This window comes from Phaenicophaeus curvirostris, chromosome 8 (assembly GCF_032191515.1).
Source record: "Phaenicophaeus curvirostris isolate KB17595 chromosome 8, BPBGC_Pcur_1.0, whole genome shotgun sequence".
NCBI classification, from domain to species: domain Eukaryota; kingdom Metazoa; phylum Chordata; class Aves; order Cuculiformes; family Cuculidae; genus Phaenicophaeus; species Phaenicophaeus curvirostris.
Genome location: NC_091399.1, coordinates 33,419,183 through 33,441,390, shown reverse-complemented (window position 1 = coordinate 33,441,390; position 22,208 = coordinate 33,419,183). Strand labels below are relative to the sequence as shown.

At 41.4% G+C, this 22,208-nt stretch overlaps 1 protein-coding gene across 2 annotated transcripts in view; it reads left to right on the top strand.

The window, feature by feature from the left end:
• The window catches only part of GLIS1 (GLIS family zinc finger 1), a 202,078-nt gene that overhangs the window by 139,066 nt on the left and 40,804 nt on the right, over positions 1-22,208 (top strand). For both annotated transcript variants that reach the window (XM_069863153.1, XM_069863152.1), the window contains exon 4: positions 20,286-20,447. In XM_069863153.1, coding sequence (XP_069719254.1) covers positions 20,286-20,447 — 162 coding nt within the window. The remainder of the gene's footprint in view (positions 1-20,285; positions 20,448-22,208) is intronic.

Sequence of the window (22,208 nt, the reverse complement as noted above, 5' to 3'; positions counted from 1 at the left end):
TTTTTTGATTCTCTGGAGAAGTGAAGCTCTCTACACAAGACCTCTTCTTTGCAGTCTGGTCAGTTTTTAATGTACTGTGAGACCCTGTGGACCATGCCTTAGAATGAGAGAAATAAGGAATTCAAACTGCAAGGTTGATTCACACAGTGACACTGAGAAGAGAGCAGAGGGCAGGGAAATGCCGGAGCAGGCCGGATGGAGAGCCTGCAGTGCCCAAATGCATTGCATTTTTGTGGTTCGCTTTAAGAAGTCACAGCTGAAGTTGAGACTGGCCCATCAGATTGGCACAGTGTCTCCAAGGCAACCAGAGATAACACAGAATATTCCTTGCAAATACTGCTGTAGGAAAGTACCCTTTCAGCCATAACTACATCAATATACTTTCCAGTTTCTATTTCTGTCTTATGCTAAGAATGTTTTATGTGCTGAGACAACTGATTTTAACACAGGAGGAAAAGGCTCTAAGAAATGGTTGCAAGGTCCTTAACTCTTTAAGGCTTCAACCCACTGATCTGATTCATTTACCTTGCAGTGTGGTGGCAGTTCAGCTAATGTGCAGAGAAGGCCAGCCTAGAGGAGAAGATGCTTTTGCCCGTTGCTCTTGATGGTTCTCCTCAGTTGGCCAGGTCTTTTCTGTATCCTGATGAAGGGTCATTTCCTATTGTCTTTGACATTGTTTGCCAGAGTTTGGGGCATGTGGCTTTTAAGGGTGAGTGCACAAATGTGTCTCTGGTAATCTGCTGGCGTAATCCTTTGTGGCTGAGTAAGTCCTCCATGCTGTTGTGCCAGGGCTCTGCTTAATTCTGAGAGCCTGCGGGCTGTACTCTTATGTTTAAGAGCTGTGATTTTGTCATGGTAAGTTTTGAGGGAAAATCATGTGTTAGTCACGGTAAAAAATGTCAATGGAGAACCAAAGAGAATAACAAAAAATTAGGATATGTGTTGTGCTGCGTGACATAGGGTATTTAGGTACATGGACTTGGTTGATCCTAAGCAGAACTAGGTTCACATGTTAAAATCAGTAACATGTTATCCATTGTAATCAGGATTCAGAAGTAGAAGGAGTATCCTGTACCCTTTTTATAATTTCTTTCATCCTCATCCTGGACTCTTATTTTAAAATATTTACTGTTTAGTGGGCAGAATCTGCCACGTGGGCTGCTCAGCATTTGTTCTGCTTCCCCATCTTGCTTTTCAGTGCTCCTCTATTTTTCTTGGTCACCTCACTGCGAAAGCAAGACAGTGATTGCAGTTGACTGATGAGACCTGACTGCTCTGTTTGCTTAGCTAGCCATTGGATTTTATTTTTCCACACCCTGTCTTTCTGTGCCCTCCAAACCAATCAGGCTTTGATCTTGCCCTCCCAAAGGTCATCGTTCTCTTCTTTGTGGCACCTCCCAGGTGAACACTGGTGGCAGGACAGAATTTGAACTCAATGTGGTGGAGAAAATAAGGTTTGGAAAGATGGAGTTCACAGTGGCATCTTGTTGGCCTGGTTGTGTGTTAGGCCCAATGTTACCTTTTGAGACGTACTTCTTCAGGAGCTAATTTGGTTGTTCTCTAGGATGTCCTAGTGGTCAACAAGGAGGAATGTGATGGCAGCACATCTGAGCTGTCTTGGACAGCTGCCTGAGGATGAGGGGGCTCAGTCACCTTCTGGAAGATTTCTTTGCCTCAATACTTACGAGGAGGTTGGCAGTGACTGAGGCAACTTGCTGTTTCATGTCTGTGTGTGGCTGGGAGGCATCTTCCCAGAACAGCAGGTTACTGTGACTTTGAGGAGTCTGCGTTCTGTACAATGTTAAAACTGTCTGCCACCAACGGTGGGTAAGAAACCCAATAGTAGAACAGGTACCTAGTGTTACAACAGCTGAGAGTAGTGAGCAGCAAATGCTTCACAGTAAGTATGAAAACTGGAATGAGCAGGTGTGGAATTACCTTCCCATCATATAATACCTAAACATTAGGGAGTGGTGGTAAGCCCAGAAGCAGGAGGTTTAGTATCCTTTCCAAACTGTCTGTTTCAACTTTTGACAGTTGTGAATAGTCTTGCTATGAATGGATCAGTCCAAAACTTTTCTAAATTTCACTTGATCTCCACACCAGCAACAAACTCTGGAATCTCCCATGTTCTGGGAATAACTATCCCGTTTCCTCAGTTTTAAGCTTTTGTTATTTAATTCCATTACATGCCATTTTGTTCTTCCTATGCAAAACAAAATAAAAGATCCTATTATATTTACTCTTAGACCTGTATTTTAGAGGCCCTTCAAGTAGTTGCCTTTTCCTCTCCTTTTAAAAAAGTTTTTTCAAAGTCAGTATTCTCTTCTGCCCTGGTGCATTAGGCCAAAGAAGCCTCACAGATGTTAACACTGTACCTCAAATGTACAGAAAACCTTAGATTGTCCCTTACTGAGTTCTGGGGGACTCTATTACTTGCCTCCCTTGGTTGGAAAATGTATGGAGACTGATGAGGTGGAATATCTGGCTGTATATAGGTACTGGCTCCATAAGGATTAGGGAAAAACATTCTAATGGTGATGAGCCATTCTGAACTTTAGGAGTCCATCACTCTGGCTATGCTTTTATGGCAGATAAACCCAGGTCATACAGCTAAATAAATAGTTTTGAACACCTCTAGGGCCCCTGTCTCCACAAGAGATAGTATTTATGCTATCTTGAACCCAACTCATCTGATGGTAACAGACTGCTGGCCAGCAGCTCAAGGCTCAGCTTTCAAGACAGTCTTCTATAAAGACTTTTCTACTGAAGGGGGAAATATAGTCTCCCCAGCAGTTCAAGAGAGTTGTTTAATGTGTGCATCAGTAGTTGTGGTGTGGTCTCATGTACAAGGACTTAGTAAGCTGCAATGCTTCTCACTGTTTGGAAGAAGTGGGTTCCATAGCATGACTATAGATGAAGTCCCTGGTTTAGGCTATGCAAAAGGCTGACACTAGTGAGTGGTTTTAGAGACAAATTTCTTAGGCCAGGAATGTTTTGAAGACATTGAGTGCAGAGAGCGGTCCTATACTGTTGATGTCGTATCATGTAATTGGTGAGATCATGTGTACATAAAAATCATGAGAACAGGCCACACCAGTAAGCCTACTTGTCGTGCCCCTTTTATTTTCCTTGCATGCATTTTCCAACTGCATATTGCCTGTTTGCTCTTTAGGTTCTCTGTAACTAGGGTCTAATTAAAAAGGCACCAACCTCAAAGATGAAATCTAAAGAGTTCTTGTTTCATATGCTCACTTTTGGCAGTGAGCAAAGGATGCAGAAAACTCACAAGGAGGAATGTGAGGTTTTTTCCTCACATGGAACATTGATCCAGGATTGTTCGGACAGAAAGAAGGGATGTATCTTTCCATTTCCCACAGACCCTGGCATTTCCAGGATTGCAGCCAGTGGGAGAGGAATTGGCGCAGGAGGGATCCACAAAATCTCCTTGCTGGTCCCAAGGGCAAAAGGTAAAAAAGAAAGTGGAGCGGTGCTAGGCAGAGGCTGCCTTTAGACGCCTCCTCTGTCCAAAGCCAAGAATGCCCATTCCACCTCAAGAGGATGGCTGTGTCAGCAGTCAACTCCTTGGGTCTGTGGCATGCTCTGCATGAGGCAGTGCCCATCCAGGAAGGCTGGCACTGCCCTTGCTCTGGCCTGAGTCTGAATAATGCACTGTTCTGAAAGGCAGAAGTGAACTCACACCACTCTGGGCTAGCATATGGCACAAAGACCCCCCTCTTCCCATTAGACTTATCTTCGTAGAGCAGCATGGAAATGTTCTGCACAGACCTTACTTTAGTCTCTGGGTACAGTTCTTTGTGGTCACCCTGGAGAGAGTTTTACATCAAAAGAAAGGTGTTCAGGCTGAGAACCTATCTATCTTTTTTAAGCTGTATATCTTGGTCTAATAAAAGGTATTGTTCCTCACTGCAGAAATTTCCTCACTGTTATTAATATGTGTTTGCATAGGGAAAGTCGAGGTTGTTCTGGACACTCTTCTGGAGGAGAAGAAAAGGACAAGGCATTGAAAAAAAAATATAGTAGCTTTTGGAAAAGTTCTAATCATTCATTAAATGCCAAAGTTTATTCTCCTTTTCAAAGAATGCATCTATTGTCCTATAGATCACTGTGAAGTCAAAGCTAGTTTACTCCAGAACTCATCTCTTAAATAGAAAAATAAAATGACCATCTTTTTCCCCCTCAATTCTGAGATGTCTGGAGAAGAAATATAAGAAGAAAAATATGCATTTAAAAAGAGATACTGTAGATTAATTCAGAGTTCCCAGCCTTATTTCACATATAGTACCATTTGCAAAAGCAGAATGGAAGTGTTAATCAGAATTCTGTGCGAGTAAATGATGGGCTAAATCAGACCAGAATTTTGGAGTAAGATATCATCTGTGAGGTTCTGATGTGAAAGTGCTGGTACAATTGGAATAAAACCAAGAGAATCATGTCAGTATTAAAATAGAGACGTGGAAAGAAAGTTCTCTCTGGAATAAGTAATTAATAAGACTGAAGAAAATTAGCCTTTCCTGCGCAGCTGTAGGAAGAGCAAGACTGCAACTGTTCTTGCCTGTGGAGTGCATGCTCAGTGCAAAGATGCTTTAGAGAATTAAACCCTAACAAATTAAGGCTCAATGTGATCCCAAGAGAGACAAATTAATTTATATCCATGTTTTGTAGGTGATTAATGAGTCAAAGAGAGGACAGGCATTTAAGGTGTTGCTTTGAATTGGGAAACACAGTATTGTATGTACTGAGACTGGAGGCTGTACATCGCCTATGCCCTTGAAATAACCTCATTCATCTGCACCTGGAAGTTCTCCACCCACAGAACCCAGTGGGGCTACTTAAAGCCAATTCACAGTTGTCTGAAATTTTACATATAGAGGTGTGAGACTATTTAAAACATATGTGCAGGTGTTTACATTGCAAAGTGTAGGAGCAAGTCTGTGCACATCCAGTTTAGGTTTCATGTTGAAAGATGTGGCTACCTTAAAGGAAGTCCAGGAACAGGTGGCAAAGTTGGCATGTTCCCAACTGTATCAGAAAGTAGATAAACCATACTATAAAGATCTTATTTTCATTGCTTTTGTGGCATTATTTTTTTCCAAACACCTATGAGAGTATTTGAAAGCATAAAGGTGCATTAGTAAAATACCTGAAGATGGTTAAGCGTCTGATGTTCTCTCCAGTGCTGTGGTTATTGATCTTCTGCTGGGAGGCCTGATTCTCTAGAGCACTGCTCCTGGCTTAGTGGCTTTACACCAGTGACTGACAAGTTCAGGGTGCTCCAAAAGCATCTCATGAAGCTTTTTGCATTCCACAGTCCCTGCTCAGTAGGCATTTCACTACAAAAAGAATGTATGAAGGACTAAACCGTGCACAGGAGAGGAAGTGATTTGCTTAGGGTGACCCAACTACAGAATTTAGGAAAACACCGAATCTCCCACAGCTGAGTACCATGTCGTATCTGTTGCACCACACTCAGTTCAGTGCTTCCTAAACACCTGGCTGTCTTGGTTCAAGCTGCCAGGCTGCTGGTGGATCAGAAGTGATCCCTTAAGTAGATCTCACAGGCAGGAGCAGTAGATGTGCTGGGCATGGCACCAGTTCAAGCATGGCTCCTTGAACCAGGCATTGTTTGTTCAAAAGTGTACTCGGGGTGCTAATGCCCTCTGGCTACAAAGTTTTTCAGAAATGCTGTTGCTAATAGCTCATTGGTCTAGTTGGAGAAGGACACTTCAGAACTTCAGTAACTTCAGAAAAGCTGTGTGGAGCAGAGCAATGAAATGGGACATGTAAAAAGATGTCTAGGAGAAAAGTGAGTTTTCCCATGAAGTTTGTGGTCTTGGCAAGTGACAAGCCTTGGCAACCCGAGGAAGCAGAAGCACTCTTGTTTCTGGCATCAGGACCAAAGTGGTTGGGCCATGTATCCGGCTGTGGGAAGCCCAAGGCTGAAAGCAGCTACCTTTCCCCGTAAGTGACAGAGAAGACCCAGTTATAAAGGAAAATGATTATTGGAAGTTACAGCTCCCGTTATCCTGGTTAATCTTTCTAGGAAGTGAGAAAAAGAATAATACAAATGCTTGATTATCCTGAGCACTTAGAGTTTGCACGTAGAAGAGACCGGAATGGGGACAGAAGCTTTCTGTGGATTTGGAAAGAGTGAAGTGTGCAATAGCCTCCTGCACAGCTTCTGTCCCTGAAATGAATAGCACAGGCTCCACTCTCCTGACCCTCACCTCAGTAGGAGCTGGAAGTGCTTCCTGGCTGGCCATATCAGACGTCATATGAATTGAGTAGCTTCAGCAGCAGCAGCCACGAGGAGCTCAGCATATTTTAAGAGGGGCCCCACAGGGGCTTGAAGTCATCCAGCACCTTCAACACATCAACCCTGGTTGCTTTCCAGAGCCAGAAAATGCAGAGTCAGCATCCAAATGTCAAAATGAAACATATTCAGGCCCTGGGAGGTTTGGCTTGGGTGCGGTCCGAGTTCTGCGTATAGTTTTGGGTCATTTCCTCTTGTTTTACCCCAATTGCTTTGGCCCACAGTTGGCCTTGAACTCTTCATTCTGAAACTCCAATGCAGGACTTGGCATCACATCTCAAGACCCAACTGCTGTGCCTGGTGCTGTTCGCATAGATAGTATCTGGGAGTTTCAGAGCTCCAAGTACACTGATAGGAGGCATGAAAAACTTTACAAACAAAATAAACTTGCTATCAGAGTCACAAGGCAAGCTGTCCAACACAACATTGGTCTCTGATTTTATATTTAATTTTAGAAGCTGAAACTAAATGTTTTAATTTTATATTATTCTCAACATAATGCTAATTTGCTCCAGATGTCCACTCAGCTGAACGCTGCCATTTTGCGTAGAAAGCATGTTTGTCAGTGATTTATTCCAAATAGCTTCTATTTTACTGCATTTCATTTTATTCTCAATGAAGGACTTAACAACATGTTTCTCTTTAAGAGTCTTACTTAATCATATGGATATAATTTCTTCAATTTACGTTTTCAGTTCTTTAGTGTGGTGGCCACAGGGTGTTTCTTAACCTAGGAAGATTAAATGCACATGTTGAAAGCTGCTTATATTTGATTTTGAGGCACTTTCATTTCAAAGTCCTTCACGTAAGGTACAGAAGTGATTGTGGTTTCCTGCTATGGGATGGAGGTATAACTCTCAGGAAAACCTTATAGATACCTTCTAAATGTTGGATAATCATGCATGACAATAACATAATTCCATTTCTTTTAAAGTTGTGGTCTACGCAGAGTGTTTAAGACTCTCCTATTGGGGTTCAGGAAAAAAAAGATTTAATTTTCTGGGCTACAGTTCAACATTTCAATTTAAAACCTATTTCCGTTGAGTTTCATTTCCAGTTTTCCCTCAAAATATTATCTTAGAAAATGTCTTTTATTCAGTTATTTATTTATTTTTTTATTTAGCAACATATAAAAAATTATGTGAGATGGCTCAATGTGAAATCCTTGTTATTTGAGCCTGGCACATTCAGCCATTCCTGTACATGGGCTGCTATTGGTCAAGTATGTCAGGAATGTCCTTTGGCAGCATCCTCAGGAGCTACGTCATGTGTGTAAAGCAGCTTGTATGAACGGTGTGGACCTGAGGCTGATCTGAACCTAGAAAGCAAAGTTCAGGAAAGATTCTTATTCCTCCTCTATTTTAAAGCTAGCCCTGCACACGTAACTTACAGTAACACGGGCTACTTCAGTGGTGGTTGTACAGTCTAAATGAAACACACTGGTTTCCTCAGATATCAAACCCTGCTCTCCTTCCCTTTTCAAAATAATTTCATCCATATAATCCCTTTTCCTCTTAGGCTTTTAGATGGCAACCCATAGCCATGGAGTCTAAATTTTGTGAGGTTGCATTTGCAAGGCTGGTTATTCTCACCTGAAGTGGTATTCATCAGTATTTGTTTACATTTTCTTGTTGCATTTTTTTTTTATCTTGGCTTTTCATTTTTCAGAACTAACCTTGCTGTTACTCTACATTGTATTAGTTTATTGCTCTGAATTGTTGACACAGCTGGTAGGGAGCTAAGTGCTGTGGTTTCACACAATAAAATTTCAGACAATATGTGTACCACTTTTTTCATACATATCATTTGAAAGCCATATGATTCACCAATATGTGTTATTGTTATCCACCCATGTGGGATATGATCTATTTTAAATTAGTGAAGTGACTTGCTAAACTCCCTGTAAACAATAAGACTGTGGGAAAACATTAAGTGCTATTCAGAAGAGAACATTGCTATAATGCCTTTTATCCAAAGGATCCCACAATGCTATAGAGAATGAAGGGACCTGGCACTGCTGCCACGCCGTCTGCTCTTTGGCAGAGAGCTCATCTTCACAATAGAATTTAGAAGGCAACTCCATCACTTAAAACTGCAAGATTTGGTGAGGATCACAACTACCCACAATAGTTCAGTGTGCTAGGATGTAAGTCGCTGTCACTGAAAAGTAACAATGGATTTGGGTGTGTTTGTTAGCAAAATCTTGATTTATTATCTCCTTTGGAGGTTCAAGAATAGAATCCAATGTGATTGCTTCACAAGTTGTTGAGCGTCAGCACTGTAACTGCTGAAACCCATGCACTTAGTGCGTGGGACAGTGAGGTAATAGGAGTGAGCTCAGCTTCTAACAGAAGGCATCACATCATACTGGATTTACCAGAGAGAAGGAGCTCTGATATGAACTGTTGCTTTGGCTCAGCTGCATCATGGCAGTCATCTACAAAGTGCAAGAACAGAATTGTGTTTCCCTACTCTAGAAGGTGGCTTTTCCAACAACACAGTGCTGAACCAAGCCTAGACACTGATTTGATTGTCCAAACAGGTCTTGAAATCATTTTCCTAGGAATGCATTTCACAGATCTTCCTTCATATAATGAACATGGCCAAACAAGATAAAATGAAACACTGCAAGACTAAAGCTAGCAACTTCAGGTAAAATAAGATGTACCTCATTTGTAGGGAAGAGAGCCTGTTCTCTCAGAAAGAGGTTTTCTCCCTGTTTTTACCTTCTGGCTCTCCCAGTGTAAAGTCATCCTGTGGGATTCTGTTCTAGTGTTGCTGGAGCAGGTCAGTAGGTGAAGGAGGGACCCATGTCTCTTGAGGTTCTGCTCCACAGCCAGGGCACGAGGGAAAGGAGAATAAAGTAATCAACCCTGAGATGATAACAAACTCCTACCACATCGCACAGTCTGTCTTTCCTGGGGGTTCACCAGCCGCTCAGTAGAGCTCTTCACCAGAGCTCCGCTCTACGCATATAAAGAAGTTTTGAGCATAATCATGCATATCTTAGCAGATCTGTTGCCCTCGTTGGATTACCAGTTGAAGCCCAGTTTTACTTTGTGGAGAATCAGATTGGCCCAGCATGGTATAGAAGAGCAGGAGCCTTTCTGAGCATGGAAAATCCCATCAGGTTGTCTGCTTGCTTGCCAAGAAGAACCTTGGAGAAGTTTGTGTGTCCTTATCACTTTGTATGAAGATCAATCCAGTGTTGAAACTTTCTTGCAGTTTGTTAATTTGCAGGCAAACTTTATTCTTAACTGATGTTCAACAACAGTTGAAACAACAGTTTAAGAGAAAAATCTCCATTATGTGCACACAGGAAAGAATACAGGTAGAGTATGAGAAGGACAGTACCTTTTACCAAAAAACCCCCAAACCCCATCCTACCTAAACCAAGAGATGACCCCAGCAATAAAGCTATCCGCTTTGTGAAACAGGTTTTGGGAGGAAAATTAATGATCTATGTTGAACCGCATACAAAGAATTGTATTTGCTACAAAAAACCCACACAGGTGGGTGGAGAGTTACCTTGCTGCTAATTTTCTTTTTTTCTGTGAGAGAATTTGGTTGTGGTTGACTAGTTTTAGTTAGCTGTAGCCAGCAATTTCTAACTGTAGATCAGCTTTCCCCCACAGGATCCTCCTCTGTTTGATCTGCCAAGGACAGGAGACGCTTTGTTATGTGTGATGACACGCGACAAGCTAGGGCTGTAAAACATATTTATTTATTGGCCCTGACAAAGGTATGAGCTGGGATTCCCGGGATTAAAAAAAAGTAGTAGTCTGGGGGATGAGTGGGAAGGGATGGATGGTCACCATTGCCAGATTACACTGTGTTTGTTACATACGAGGTTTGGCACACGCTTGTCTCAAATCTTCCTGTGACTGAGGACTGAGAGCACAGACTTAATCCAGGATGCTCATGCCTGTGGTGAACTGGAAACCCTACTTGCAGACACGTGCTGGCGTATGACACTGGGCTGTGTGTGGATTTTTCTGTTCCTTTACTGGGTCATTAAAAAAAGACAAAAATATGAAAAGAGAGGGAAGTTTTTAATTTTACTTTTTCATAGAAATGTCTGTTAGTGAATACGTTCAGGGTATTTCATTTACAGTTGATTCCAGTGTCTGATGCCAGCTTAAGATTGTTTTTGCTTAATTCCTGAGTATGTGCATTGTTTTAAGCAAACATTTTAAATTTACATGTTTGTCCTGCCTCTCTTCGGGTCTCCCACTGGACTCAGAATGTAAACCAGGACAGGCAGTTTCTCTGCCATTCTCTTTGCAGATGTCTCTCAGAGAATCAGGAGTGAAACATGCCCTTACAGCGGGTACAAAAGGGTTGATGAATTCCCCAGCATGCATAAATGTCCTACGCTGAAAGAGAGCGCTCAACACATTACAGGAACAGCTTACAGAAGCAGGGTGTGTAATTTTTAATAACTGGGATAAAACCCCTCAGTGACATCTTTAAAATATAAATGCCTTTTCTTGTTTCTTTTATTTCTCCCCCGCCCTCCCATTTTGCCTTTTCATCTCTTCTCCTTTCAGTTCCATTAAGCTTCATTGTACGATAATGTATCGCAGTGGACTTTTTTCAATTATGTTTTTGATTTTTTTTCCTCCTTGTTGCTGTAAAACTCCAGATGTTTTGAGACTTCATGGTTCTCTGGATATTTTTTCCTTTATTTTCATCTTCTTTTGTAACATGCCACACATGTGGTATTTTTGCCTTTTAAGATGCTATGCTAATCAGCCATAACTTTGGGATGCTTTTTTTTCTTTTGGTAATGACTTTTTTTTCCCTTCTTACTGTTGTCTTCTCTATAATTCTATTCCCCCCCCACCCCAACTGGTTAGTTCATATAAACCATAATGGATTCTCCCTTTGTCCTGGGGCTGCATTCATTATCTTAAGGAAATTCTTCACTCCAGACTTGCAAACTCTCATACCTGTAAGTAAATTGTGAGCGCCTGTTCCATCTTGCATATCAGTGAAATGCACTCTCTACAGAACTGTGTGCAGTGTAACTGCTCTCCCAGACCAAAAGCACAGTCTGTTATTTAAAGATGTGACTAAAATGTGGACCAGAATACAAAGATTCAGGTAAGCGTGTGGGACAGAATTTTGGTCAAGTTTCAGCTAAGACAGGAGTAAGTAGGTGGTTTGTTGGATGCAAACTGGTATTGAAATATTTCCTTGGAAAATGAGGTAAGATTATGACTTACTGATCCACAGGGACAAGTTGTTGAAGTACGTGTAGTAAACTGTATTTTTGTTAAAAACATCTACAAGAACTGGAGGGAAGCATTTTAATTTTATTTGTGGTTCTTTGCTGGCACAGCTGGAGAGAGAGTTTAATTGATTGTGTTCAATCTTAATTTTGTCCCTGAAACAAGCAGATCTGGCTTTAGATAGCGGAGCAGGGAATCTTGGACTGGTGTTGTAATCTAATTTCAGATAGCTTGCAAGCTATTCAAAAAATCCCAAATAAATAAGAGTTTCCCAATTACATATGAGAAAATAAAGGGACTGACATGCAGATTTCGGGAGGGATCTCGTCTTTGCTTGTTACAGGACCATATGAATTTTGCATTCTGTTTCTTACAATGTTGCTCCATGCAATGTTATTTTTGCCTGCAAGCCATAATACTACATGCAGTCCAACTGTAATGAGGTCTCAGAACACTGTTTGGTTTCCAAATGACATATTTAGTAAAACCTTACGGCAAAATTTGTGGCTGTCGTGCTGCCGATAGTCATATATCCCCACCTTTCCTGCAGCAAATAAATGTAAGTACCTCTGTTTTGACAAATGTTTATCCTTCTACTTGATTAAAGAAGAATTACTAAGAAGAACTTTAAGACTAGCAACAGGGTCTTGTGAAAATGATAGGATACTCTGACAGTTTCCAAGATATTTTGGGTTTTGCTGGAAAACTTATGGCAAGCTCTGTTTACTCGCTGAAAGCTCACTACTGGTGAGCCTGACCTACTGCTTCTAGAAGAAATAAATCTATAAATATTTCAGTACTTTGAACAACATTCACCCCTTTCCTGACAGATGATAATTTACAATTATGTGAGCAAGACTTTTGAGAGCCAAAACATGCCAGTGCTGCTTAGAGACAGGCTAAGACTCGGTGCCTGTCCTGATGAGACTCAAGAACACAGGTAAAGCTATCTTTAAAAAAGGAAACCCAGAAGCCAGTTCTAGGCTGCCTCTGTAGTCAGGGGAGAGAGACAGGCACCTACGGAGCAGGATGTGTCCCACTAAGCTCTCTTAGCTGCCAACCTTGTGCTGGGCAGACCTGCTGTTCCCCAGGGACTTGGGGAACTCTAACAATGAGGCTGTTCACTTTTTTAGACAGTACAGTGAAAGCAGAGGAATCCTATCTCAGTGGATGTTGGCAGGCAGGTGGGGTGGTTGGATTTTGCAGTCAGAGAGGTCTGTGTGTGTGTGGAAATCACCTCGCATGCAGAATCAGACCTGATTGCTGTTGAAAGCCTCAAGACTTAAATGAGCCTGTTGTTATGCCTTTGCGTGGGCCAGGTCTGCATTCCTCGTGCACCCATAACTCCTGGTACTGCCAGAGGGGGGTTCAGGAATGCGGACTTAGAGGCTTATAAAATTCATAAAATTGAAATAAAAGAGACAGCCCAAAGTCTTTTTTAATTCGGTGACGTATGCTGATTAAACACCTCCTCCAGGATTTTCATTGTATTAGTATTTCCCAGTTTCGTTAATTAGGAAATATGCAACCTGCCTAATAGCATAAAGAAAAACAAACTGCTGGTGTACGGTGAGTTGGTCAAATGATTGGCTGTAATTAACCTAAAATCCAACAACATGAAGGAAATGTTGCATTTATACCTTGGCTTAATTGTCTAGTTATTTTTCCTTTTACTTTTCTGAAATGTTTTACCTGTTCTTCTCTGACACACCAGGAATTGTACAACAGTCTGTCTACAGCCTTAAATCCTGTTTTGTAATATAAATAATAAAACAAGTACAAGCAATTTTTTTCAGGAGTCAAATGAAATACCATGTAGAATTCGCATGTATTCAGTCGCATGAACCCCATGCAATGATACAGGCTTGGGGAGGAGTGCGGGAAAGCTGCCCAATGGAAAAGGACTTGGGGCTGCCAGTCAAAAGCGGCTGAACGTGAGCCTGCAGTGTGCCCAGGTGGCCAAGCCCAGCAGCATCCTGGCTTTTATCAGAAATGGTGTGGCCACAGGAGCAGAGAAGTGATCGTTCCCCTGTACTTGATGGTGGTGAGGCTGCACCTCAAACCCTGTGTTCAGTTTTGGGCCCCTCAATACAAGAAGGATGTTTTGGTGCTGTAGCGTGTCCAGAGGAGGGTAACAACGCTGGTGAACAGTCTGGAGCACAGGGTTTATGTGGAGCAGCTGAGGGAGCTTTGGTTGTTTAGTCCAGAGAAAGGGAGGCTGATGGGAGACCTTATCACCCTCTACAAATACCTGAAAGAGGTTGTAGCGAAATGGGTGCTTGTCTCTTTGCTCAAGTAGCAAGCAGTAGGACAAGAGGAAATGGCCTCAACTTGCACCAGGGGAAGTTTAGACTGGATATTAGGAAAAATTTCTTTACTGGAAGAGTGGTGAAGCATTGGCACAGGCTGTCCAGGGAAGTAGTGGAGTCCCTATCCCTGAAGGTGTTCAAAAAGTGTATAGACGCTTTGCGGCGTGTGGCACTTTGGGACATGGTTTAGTAGGCATGATGGTGTTGGGCTGATGGTTGGACTTGATAGTCTTAGAGATCTTTTCCAACCTTGATGATTCTATGATTCTATGATCGTGTCACTTCAAAAATGGAAATTGCTCAGACTTCAAAAGAACCCATAGAAATTGGCAGGTCCTTTTTCTGTTGCAGGTATCTTGCCTTGTTTGTTATTACAAATTTAAAAAAGGACCTTCTAACAATTTAAATCTGTAAACTGGCTCTATGTGAACGAAGAGTTTTTAGGTGGTTGAGTGCTCAGTTCTATGGGTTGCTTTTTTGTACACAAATAATTCTGTTGAGCTTAATAAAACTCCTTGCATGAGTCATGTTACTTGTGAGCAAATATTTGCAGGATCAGGGCTTTCCATTGTGGCTACAATAGAGGATTAAAAATTAATCCAATAAGGACTTCACTAGAAAAAACAAAGCACCAAATCAGATATTTTGATTTTTACATTGAGTGGAACAACTCATGTGCTTAAGTTACTGACATTCATAACAGTTTAGAGTCTCCTATGCCTCCTGCCATGTCCCCAACATTAGACTCAGTGTGCTATAAAACATTGGTGCTATTTAGAGTGGCGTGACTATTCCCTCCCCTCCAGAAGGGATACATATCCTCACAGGATCCTTTTTCTCACAGCATGTTTTTCAATAAAATTTTCCCAGTTTTGTAATCAGTTGGGAAGAAAGAACATTTCACAATGTTCATGAGGCTTGTAGATGTTTTGACCAGACGTAAGATTTCCTATTGATAGTATTAAATGCTTTGGAATGAAATGTTTTGGGTTTTCCATCTGTAGGCTGTCTGAGATGTCAGCAGCCAATATGACCTGCTCTTTCCCTTTCAGGTCTATAAATAAAAGGCAGCTTGTTTAACTGATCCTGCAGCAGAGAGCAGAGGTGTATATTAATGAGCTTTCTCTAATGGCACACTGGACCTATTTAGCACTACAACTGTGAAGGCTTCTCTTTTTCAGTCATAACTCATTTCCCAAGAAAATGTCAGTTATTGCTTCACCTTCTGAGCTGAGCTGTTTCATTTATAGTTTATTTCTTCTGATCTGTACCACTGACAGATATTCTAGACATGACTGTGATTAAATACGCTTATGAAAATGGTGAACATTTGATAATATAAACCCTTTGGGGAATATGCTGTGATTTCTGCATGGCAACATTCTCAGGTGCACTCAAAATATACTGTGGAAGCAAAATAAAAATATTTTAAGCAATTACAGTTATTAGATTAAATTGTTTTCTTAGGAAAACTGTGCTGTATTTAGATCTTGGAGAGATAATATAATGTTTTCATAAATATGCCTTTAAAATGCATGATATTGCAGCAGTAACACTCCAGTGAGATTTTAGTGTAAAATAAAGATAACATATGTATTTCCATATGGTAGTGAACTAATTTAGTTCTGTAAATTTCTACAACAAATTTTTTCCTCGTAGAAGCTTTATTCTAAAAGCTGCAGTAGTTATAAAATCCAGTAGTTGCATCATGCTGTTTACTGCAATCACGTGGCTCTGTTGTGTGTCTGTGCTCAGATATGTAGCGCAGCAGTGTCTGAAGCGCACATTGACAGTCTCACAGTAAAGACAAAAGTAGCAATTGCAATGTAATTATTATTTTTATTGATGAACTTGTTTAAGAGCTCTGTTGATGTTTACAGACTTTAAGGATCATGCAGTGTTTGTTACAGTTATCCCAGGCATCAAACGTCAACAAAATGTTTAAGATTGTAGGATTAAGCAGTGACAGATTGGGGCCAGATGCCTCGGTGATATTGTAAGTAGCCTTCTTAGTTGATCAAATAGTTCTTACCATCCTAAAGCCCTGTGGAAACTGAACTTTTATTGTAGTTGAAGCTGAGACACTTCTAGGATTGATAGTGCTTCCTGGAGGTTAATGGAAAAGGCGAATGAGCCCCCCCATTTCTCCAGAGGAGTTTTATTTGATGTGTATGTAAGTATTAAAAACACTCCAAGTAGCAAGGGTAGGTGGAAAGGCTAAAAGTGTTAGAGAGCAGCAATGAAGCCTAAATATTACTTGACAAAGTCATCCTAGCACAGTTTTCTCAGCAACGTAGTCGAAGTTACCTTGTCCTTGCACAACTTACAGATGAGACGCCTCGACTTCGGGGAAGCTGGGTCTCAGCAGTACTATCTCCACATGTGGACTTGTAGGGAAAACTGCAAGGGACACAGTCAGCAGATCCAGTGAGAAATAACAGAGTGGAAGTACGTTTTTATTGGAGTCCTTCGAAGTGGAGGCCTTTCTGCAGCTCTGACTGGAGCCTCTTAGCCCCATGCTTGTCAGCTCTTTGCACCAACTCATTTCTTCTCTCCTTCTCAGACCATTCACCTTTGTACATCACCTGAACATCATTTTCCAGCAAGATTCTCATGCCCACTCCTTCTCCATTAATTTTCTTCCTGTTTAGCCAACCCTACCTTTAGCAACCCTGCCTTCTTGAAAATACGAGTGCTGGAGTCATATTGTTCTCTTCACTGCTGTATTCTCCCATGTTGTGTGTTTAGACTGAATTTATCCCAGCATTGTGACCGCCCCAATTCCTGTTATCCAGCTTAATAGAGCTGAGTAATACAAATAATATAAATTAGGAAATAATAATGTACATAAGAAAAGCCCTTAAAGTCCTGGCATATGTGGTGATGGAGGAACCTTACAGCTGAAGGCATTAGACCTTTGGATTATGTGTTAGTACCAAAAAAAGGCTGTTGACCACAGGGAGAGTATTATAAATCCCTATTTGAGTGTTGCTGCTTACATGGTAGCTCTAAGCATTTCTGGGAGGGCCTGTTCCTTCTCTTCCTGAAGTCTCAATCCAGCATCCAGCAAACTCTTAAACATATATGCTTTCATGTGTTTTAAATTAAACTTGTGTTTAGATATTTTAGGACATTTGCCATTGAGATTTTTGCTACTGACCTCAATTGAGAAAGGAGCTGGACCTTCAATTAGTTTGGATTATTCTTCATACTTTCCTACTTTGAATTAGGCTTTAGATAAGGAGCTGAGGACTGGTAATCCATTAGAAAAACATACTGAGGCTCAAGATCCTCCATTCATGACTGAATAGCTGAGAAGTTACTTCTGTGGCCTGACAGGTATTTCAGGCCTGAGACAACACGGAGACAAGAAGGATCAGGCTATGGAGTGTCACTGTAGTGACAGGGTATAGAGTGTGGACCCAGTTCAAGCAATGTTGCTCTGTTGTGTCCTTCTGGGTTAGATTTTTATGCCTGTGTGTGAAAACCAGTACCTCCTTTACAGAGGTGAAAGAAGTACAGCAGAAAAGACTTGTGACAGTCATCGAAAGGTCTGCTTAGGGAGAGGGAAGGAATAGCACACACAGCGGGGACAGCATGAGCAACCTCAGAGAGAAGCTTCATCATGCTGCTCACCTGGGACTGGGAGAACACAGTTGCAGAGCTGAGCTCTGAAGCAGTTTTGTAGACTCTGTGTGTCATTCTCACCCTACCTGGTGGTTATTTATTGGTGAGTAAAACTGAGAAGAGGTGGTCTGTTGAACTGTTATAAGTTCAAAGGGGATGATGTGACACTGTGAACACACCACTAATCAAAGTAGGCTGAAGAAAGGTAGGGAGAGAGGAAACAAGTGGTCTTTAGGACCTCAGAACATGAACTCCATTTGCCAGAGGCTGGTTTTATGAAATGTCTTACGAGAACTGTGGATTTGCAAAACTGTGCTTTATTTTTCATGGACTTCAGCACACTTGCACATTTCAGACTCCTTCATTCTGAATCCTTGCCAGATTTTTAGGATGATTAAGAAGAAATTTTGTTTCTTTTTAAGCTTAGATAGCTTTGTCACTTCCCAAACTCCCCCAACTCCCTGTCCCAGCTCAAGTGTCTAGGAGGGAAGCAGCCAAGCCCTAAACTTCTGAAGCTGTAGACCGCGTAACTCCAGGTGGATCTACCATGATAGTTGTGATGGGGAAAGATCAGATAGTTGTCTGCACACATGGACCCAAATATGCTGTTCAGACTCATTTAATACCTGCCCAGGGCAGTGAAATACATAGAGCAGTAAGAGCCATAGTGATCCTTTCATGTCCAGAGAAGAGCAACAAAGCTGGTGAGGGGGCTGGAAAGCAAGTCTTACGAGGAGCGGCTGAGAGAGCTGGGGGTGTTTAGCCTGGAGAAGAGGAGGCTGAGGGGAGACCTCATTGCTCTCTACAACTACCTGAAAGGAGGTTGTAGAGAGGAGGGTGCTGGCCTCCTCTCCCAAGTGACAGGGGACAGGACAAGAGGAAATGGCCTCAAGCTCTGCCAGGGGAGATTTAGGCTGGACATTAGGAAAAAATTCTTTACAGAAAGGGTCATTGGGCACTGGCAGAGGCTGCCCAGGGAGGTGGTTGAGTCACCTTCCCTGGAGGTGTTTAAGGCACGGGTGGACGTGGTGCTAAAGGGCATGGTTTAGTGTTTGATAGGAATGGTTGGACTCGATGATCCGGTGGGTCTCTTCCAACCTGGTTGTTCTGTGATTCTATGATTCTATGTATGAATGGCTGGGAAAGGCAGAAGTTTGCAGTCTGTGAGGAAACTTCCTGTGTGGTTCCCTGTGTGTTGGAGGGCACTGTTGTGCCTTATTTGTAGTGTGTAGAGCCAATCTGCATCCAAAGACAGAACACAGACTGCGAAGTAAGTACTAGCTTGAGAATACAGATGTTCACTGTGCTGAGATGCTTAAAACACACTGGTCTGAGCAGGGTGCGATGGACCTTTCTCCATCAGTACTTTAAATTGCTTTTGTTCAGGCGCCATGAGATCAGGTGCCTCCAGTTTAGTGCATCCTCCAGGCTCCACCTGCATCTGCTGTGCATTCCTGTCCTTCTGCCTGCAATGTTGGATGCAACAGCTGAGTCAGAAGTTTGCATGCACCAGCGTATACTAGAGAGGTGTGTGTAACAAACAGAACGTGACAAGGACTGGCAAGGCTGTGATGCAGGAACCACAGGCAGTGAATAGAAAGCTGCTGAACCGAATATTGGCTCAGCAAAAGGAAGAGACAAAGCACTTGTTAATTTTGTGAGGGTCAGGATTTCACTCTTTGTGAGCAAGAATCATACAAAAAAACCCCTAGCTTCCAGGAGCAGTGATTTTCAGGTACATCTACCTGCTGTCAATATCGTTAGTATTCATATAAAGGTGAGCTGGGATGTGTTTCTCCAATACATTTTTTGAGATCTCAAATCATAGAGGAGCCAGGGTTTTATCTGTGTAGAGGCAGTAGATCTGCAGTGCCATGTGGACAAAGTATATGCACACCACCACACACATGAGTATGTGTGCAAAGAAACATTTGTGCACATGGCTAAGTGAGTGCATTTTATGGGCTTGCTCACTTGAGTGAGTTCCCAAAGCCCATCGTAGAAACACTACCTCCACTACTGTAACACTGAAACTTAACAGTGAGCAATAGAAAACACCCTTCGCTTGCCTATTTGCTGGAAATGTTAATTATTTATTTACTCAGATTTAATTTGAAACAGTGACTTTTGTTATAAATGCTATACAGCATTTGATTACCGAGTTCCCTAATGAAACGGGTGCTTAAGAAGTCAGAATTGCTCAGGTTACTGGCAGTATAAATGCTGAGAACAGATCTGAATGATACAGGTAGTACAGAAAAGGGTGCAGAATAACAGCAGAGCTCCTTTGGATTGATCTTCACATGGATCGGGTCTTCTTGTAATAGTCCGTGCTCATCTGCTCTGGTGTATAGTGTTTCAGACATCTGAAACCAGGTTCTTACCTGCCACAAATAGCTTCTCTTGCTCGCTGTCTGTAGCAGCTAATTGTTGTTGCCCGCAGTGGCTCCTGTGCCAATTAGCATCTAAGAGGACTCATCAGAACACTTGTTCTTTCTTAAAATTTCCTGTACTGCCACCATGTCTTTAAGCATTCTGTACTTCAGACAGAGTGTGTGAGATGTTTATAATAGTGATATTATTACTGAGCTACACACCATGTCTTCAATGACAGATTAAATGAACAGCACAAAATGTTGTGTTTCATCCATAAATTTCAACAGATGTTTAAATGTTGGTTGAGTTATTGCATGTCCAACCTGGATCTTACACTGTTCTTACTGTGGGTGCGCATGGTTTATTTAGTAGTACTTTACAACCATTTTTTATGATATTTTTCAGTTTGAAGGCTGCAACAAAGCGTTTTCTAGACTTGAGAACCTCAAGATTCACCTCCGGAGTCATACTGGGGAGAAGCCATACCTGTGTCAGCATCCTGGCTGCCAGAAAGCTTTCAGCAACTCCAGTGACCGGGCAAAGCATCAGCGAACGCACCTGGATACTGTAAGCATGATTTCATACTGGGAGCTGCAGTGAGTTTTCCAAGGATCCTTGTACACAGTCTGTTCTGTAACAGGAGGGTGACTTTTCCTTTTCATGAGGAGTGTCTCAGAAAACTCAGCTATAAGCAGCTGTACTTTGCATTTGAATTGAGTGTGCTTTGAGAAATGAAAAAGCCCTGATCACAGAAAGGTAAATTCAGCTGTCTTACTCATGCTGAGGAATAAGTTATTCAAGAATAGGTTACTCAGGAAGAAGTTACTCAGCAAACTCTCCCATTGTTCTTGTTCCAGTAAAACGAGGGGGCAGCAGAATAAGGTATTGTGTGAGTGAAAGCTGAGTCATTGCTGCTGTGCTAAATGTGTGTCATTGTCTTGCTTCCTTTCCTATGTTGCTTCATAGCAAAGTCTTTTCTGAATGAATGCAAAAGCAGTTCAGGCATTGTAGTGGAAGGTAAATGCATCTCAGTTTGGGATATAATTTTGTAAAGGTAAAAATACATTTGTCTTATATCTATCTGAAGTCTGTTAAGTACCCACTAGTACCATTAACTGTAAGAAACTAATTCATTTCTTAGGTATAGTTGGTAGTTTCTGGCTCAACTCTACAAGTCTTACCCCTTCTCTTGCAGAGAAGATGGGAGCCTGTCTTAGGCTTCAATGACATTAAATCAGTATATTATGGAGAAGGAGAGAAGTAAACAGCTTTGTAGACCAGTTAAATACTTAGCATAAAGATTGTAAAGAATAACAGGCAGAGTTGTTCCTTTGTCTTTTTCAAAGAAATGAACATGATTTAACATTTGGCCAAGTGTTTATGGGGTGGAACTGTTGAGTTTAATTGATATTTACTTTTTAAGCAGTTACACATTTCAGACAGTGCAGCATTAAGGAATGTCTAATGTACATTTTGCCTTGCAAAAACAAACAAGTAATAGAAGCGAGTCAGTCACATTTTCCAAACCAAAGCACACTTACAATAACAATGTTTTATTTATTTGAAAGTCGACCTGAGATACTTGAATTTGTAATTAGTTCTAAAATGCCTCTCTTTTGAAAGTGGTTCTACTAAATTAGGTGCACAATTTTGAAATTTAACTGCTTGAATCTAATAAATATCTTTCCATTAGCCAGAGTCACAAGTGGAATGCCAATCTTTAGTTCTGAAAGATAATTCAAATGGTTAACAAAATAAGCAAAAATTCTTATATATGTTGATCTGTGCATTATAAAAGACTCTCTTAACTTTCTGTTTTCTTTTCTTCTCTCTTTATCTGTCTTTGTTATCTGAAATGCTCATAAATCAGGAAAAAGGTACAGTAATCATTTTCTACTAACTTTCTTAAACATCTAAAAATATCCTCCGTGCTATTCTGTTGCAGGTTCTTGAAAACTGTTTCTGTATTCCTATACTTTAGTGACTAACTGCTGCTTACCTGGTTTAACTTCAGTCCTGTGGTTTAGCTTAATGTGTTGTGTGCTGTTGTGAATGCTAAAAATAACTAAGCTATAGTATGGTGCTGCTGTAAAGACTGTGTGTTGCCTTAACTCCGTGGACAAAATAACTGCCTGGAATGTCAAAGCAAATGGCCATGAACCTTTCTAAAGGTACTTAGATTTTCATCTAGCTTCCCTGTTGCTAGGGTCTCTATATCACTAATCTGAATTGTATCAATGATTTGAAAAATACTCTGGTAGTTTATCTGCTAAGGGATTTGTTAAAGTCTTCCATAATTTTTCCCCAGGTGTCAGTTCTCTGTGTTCC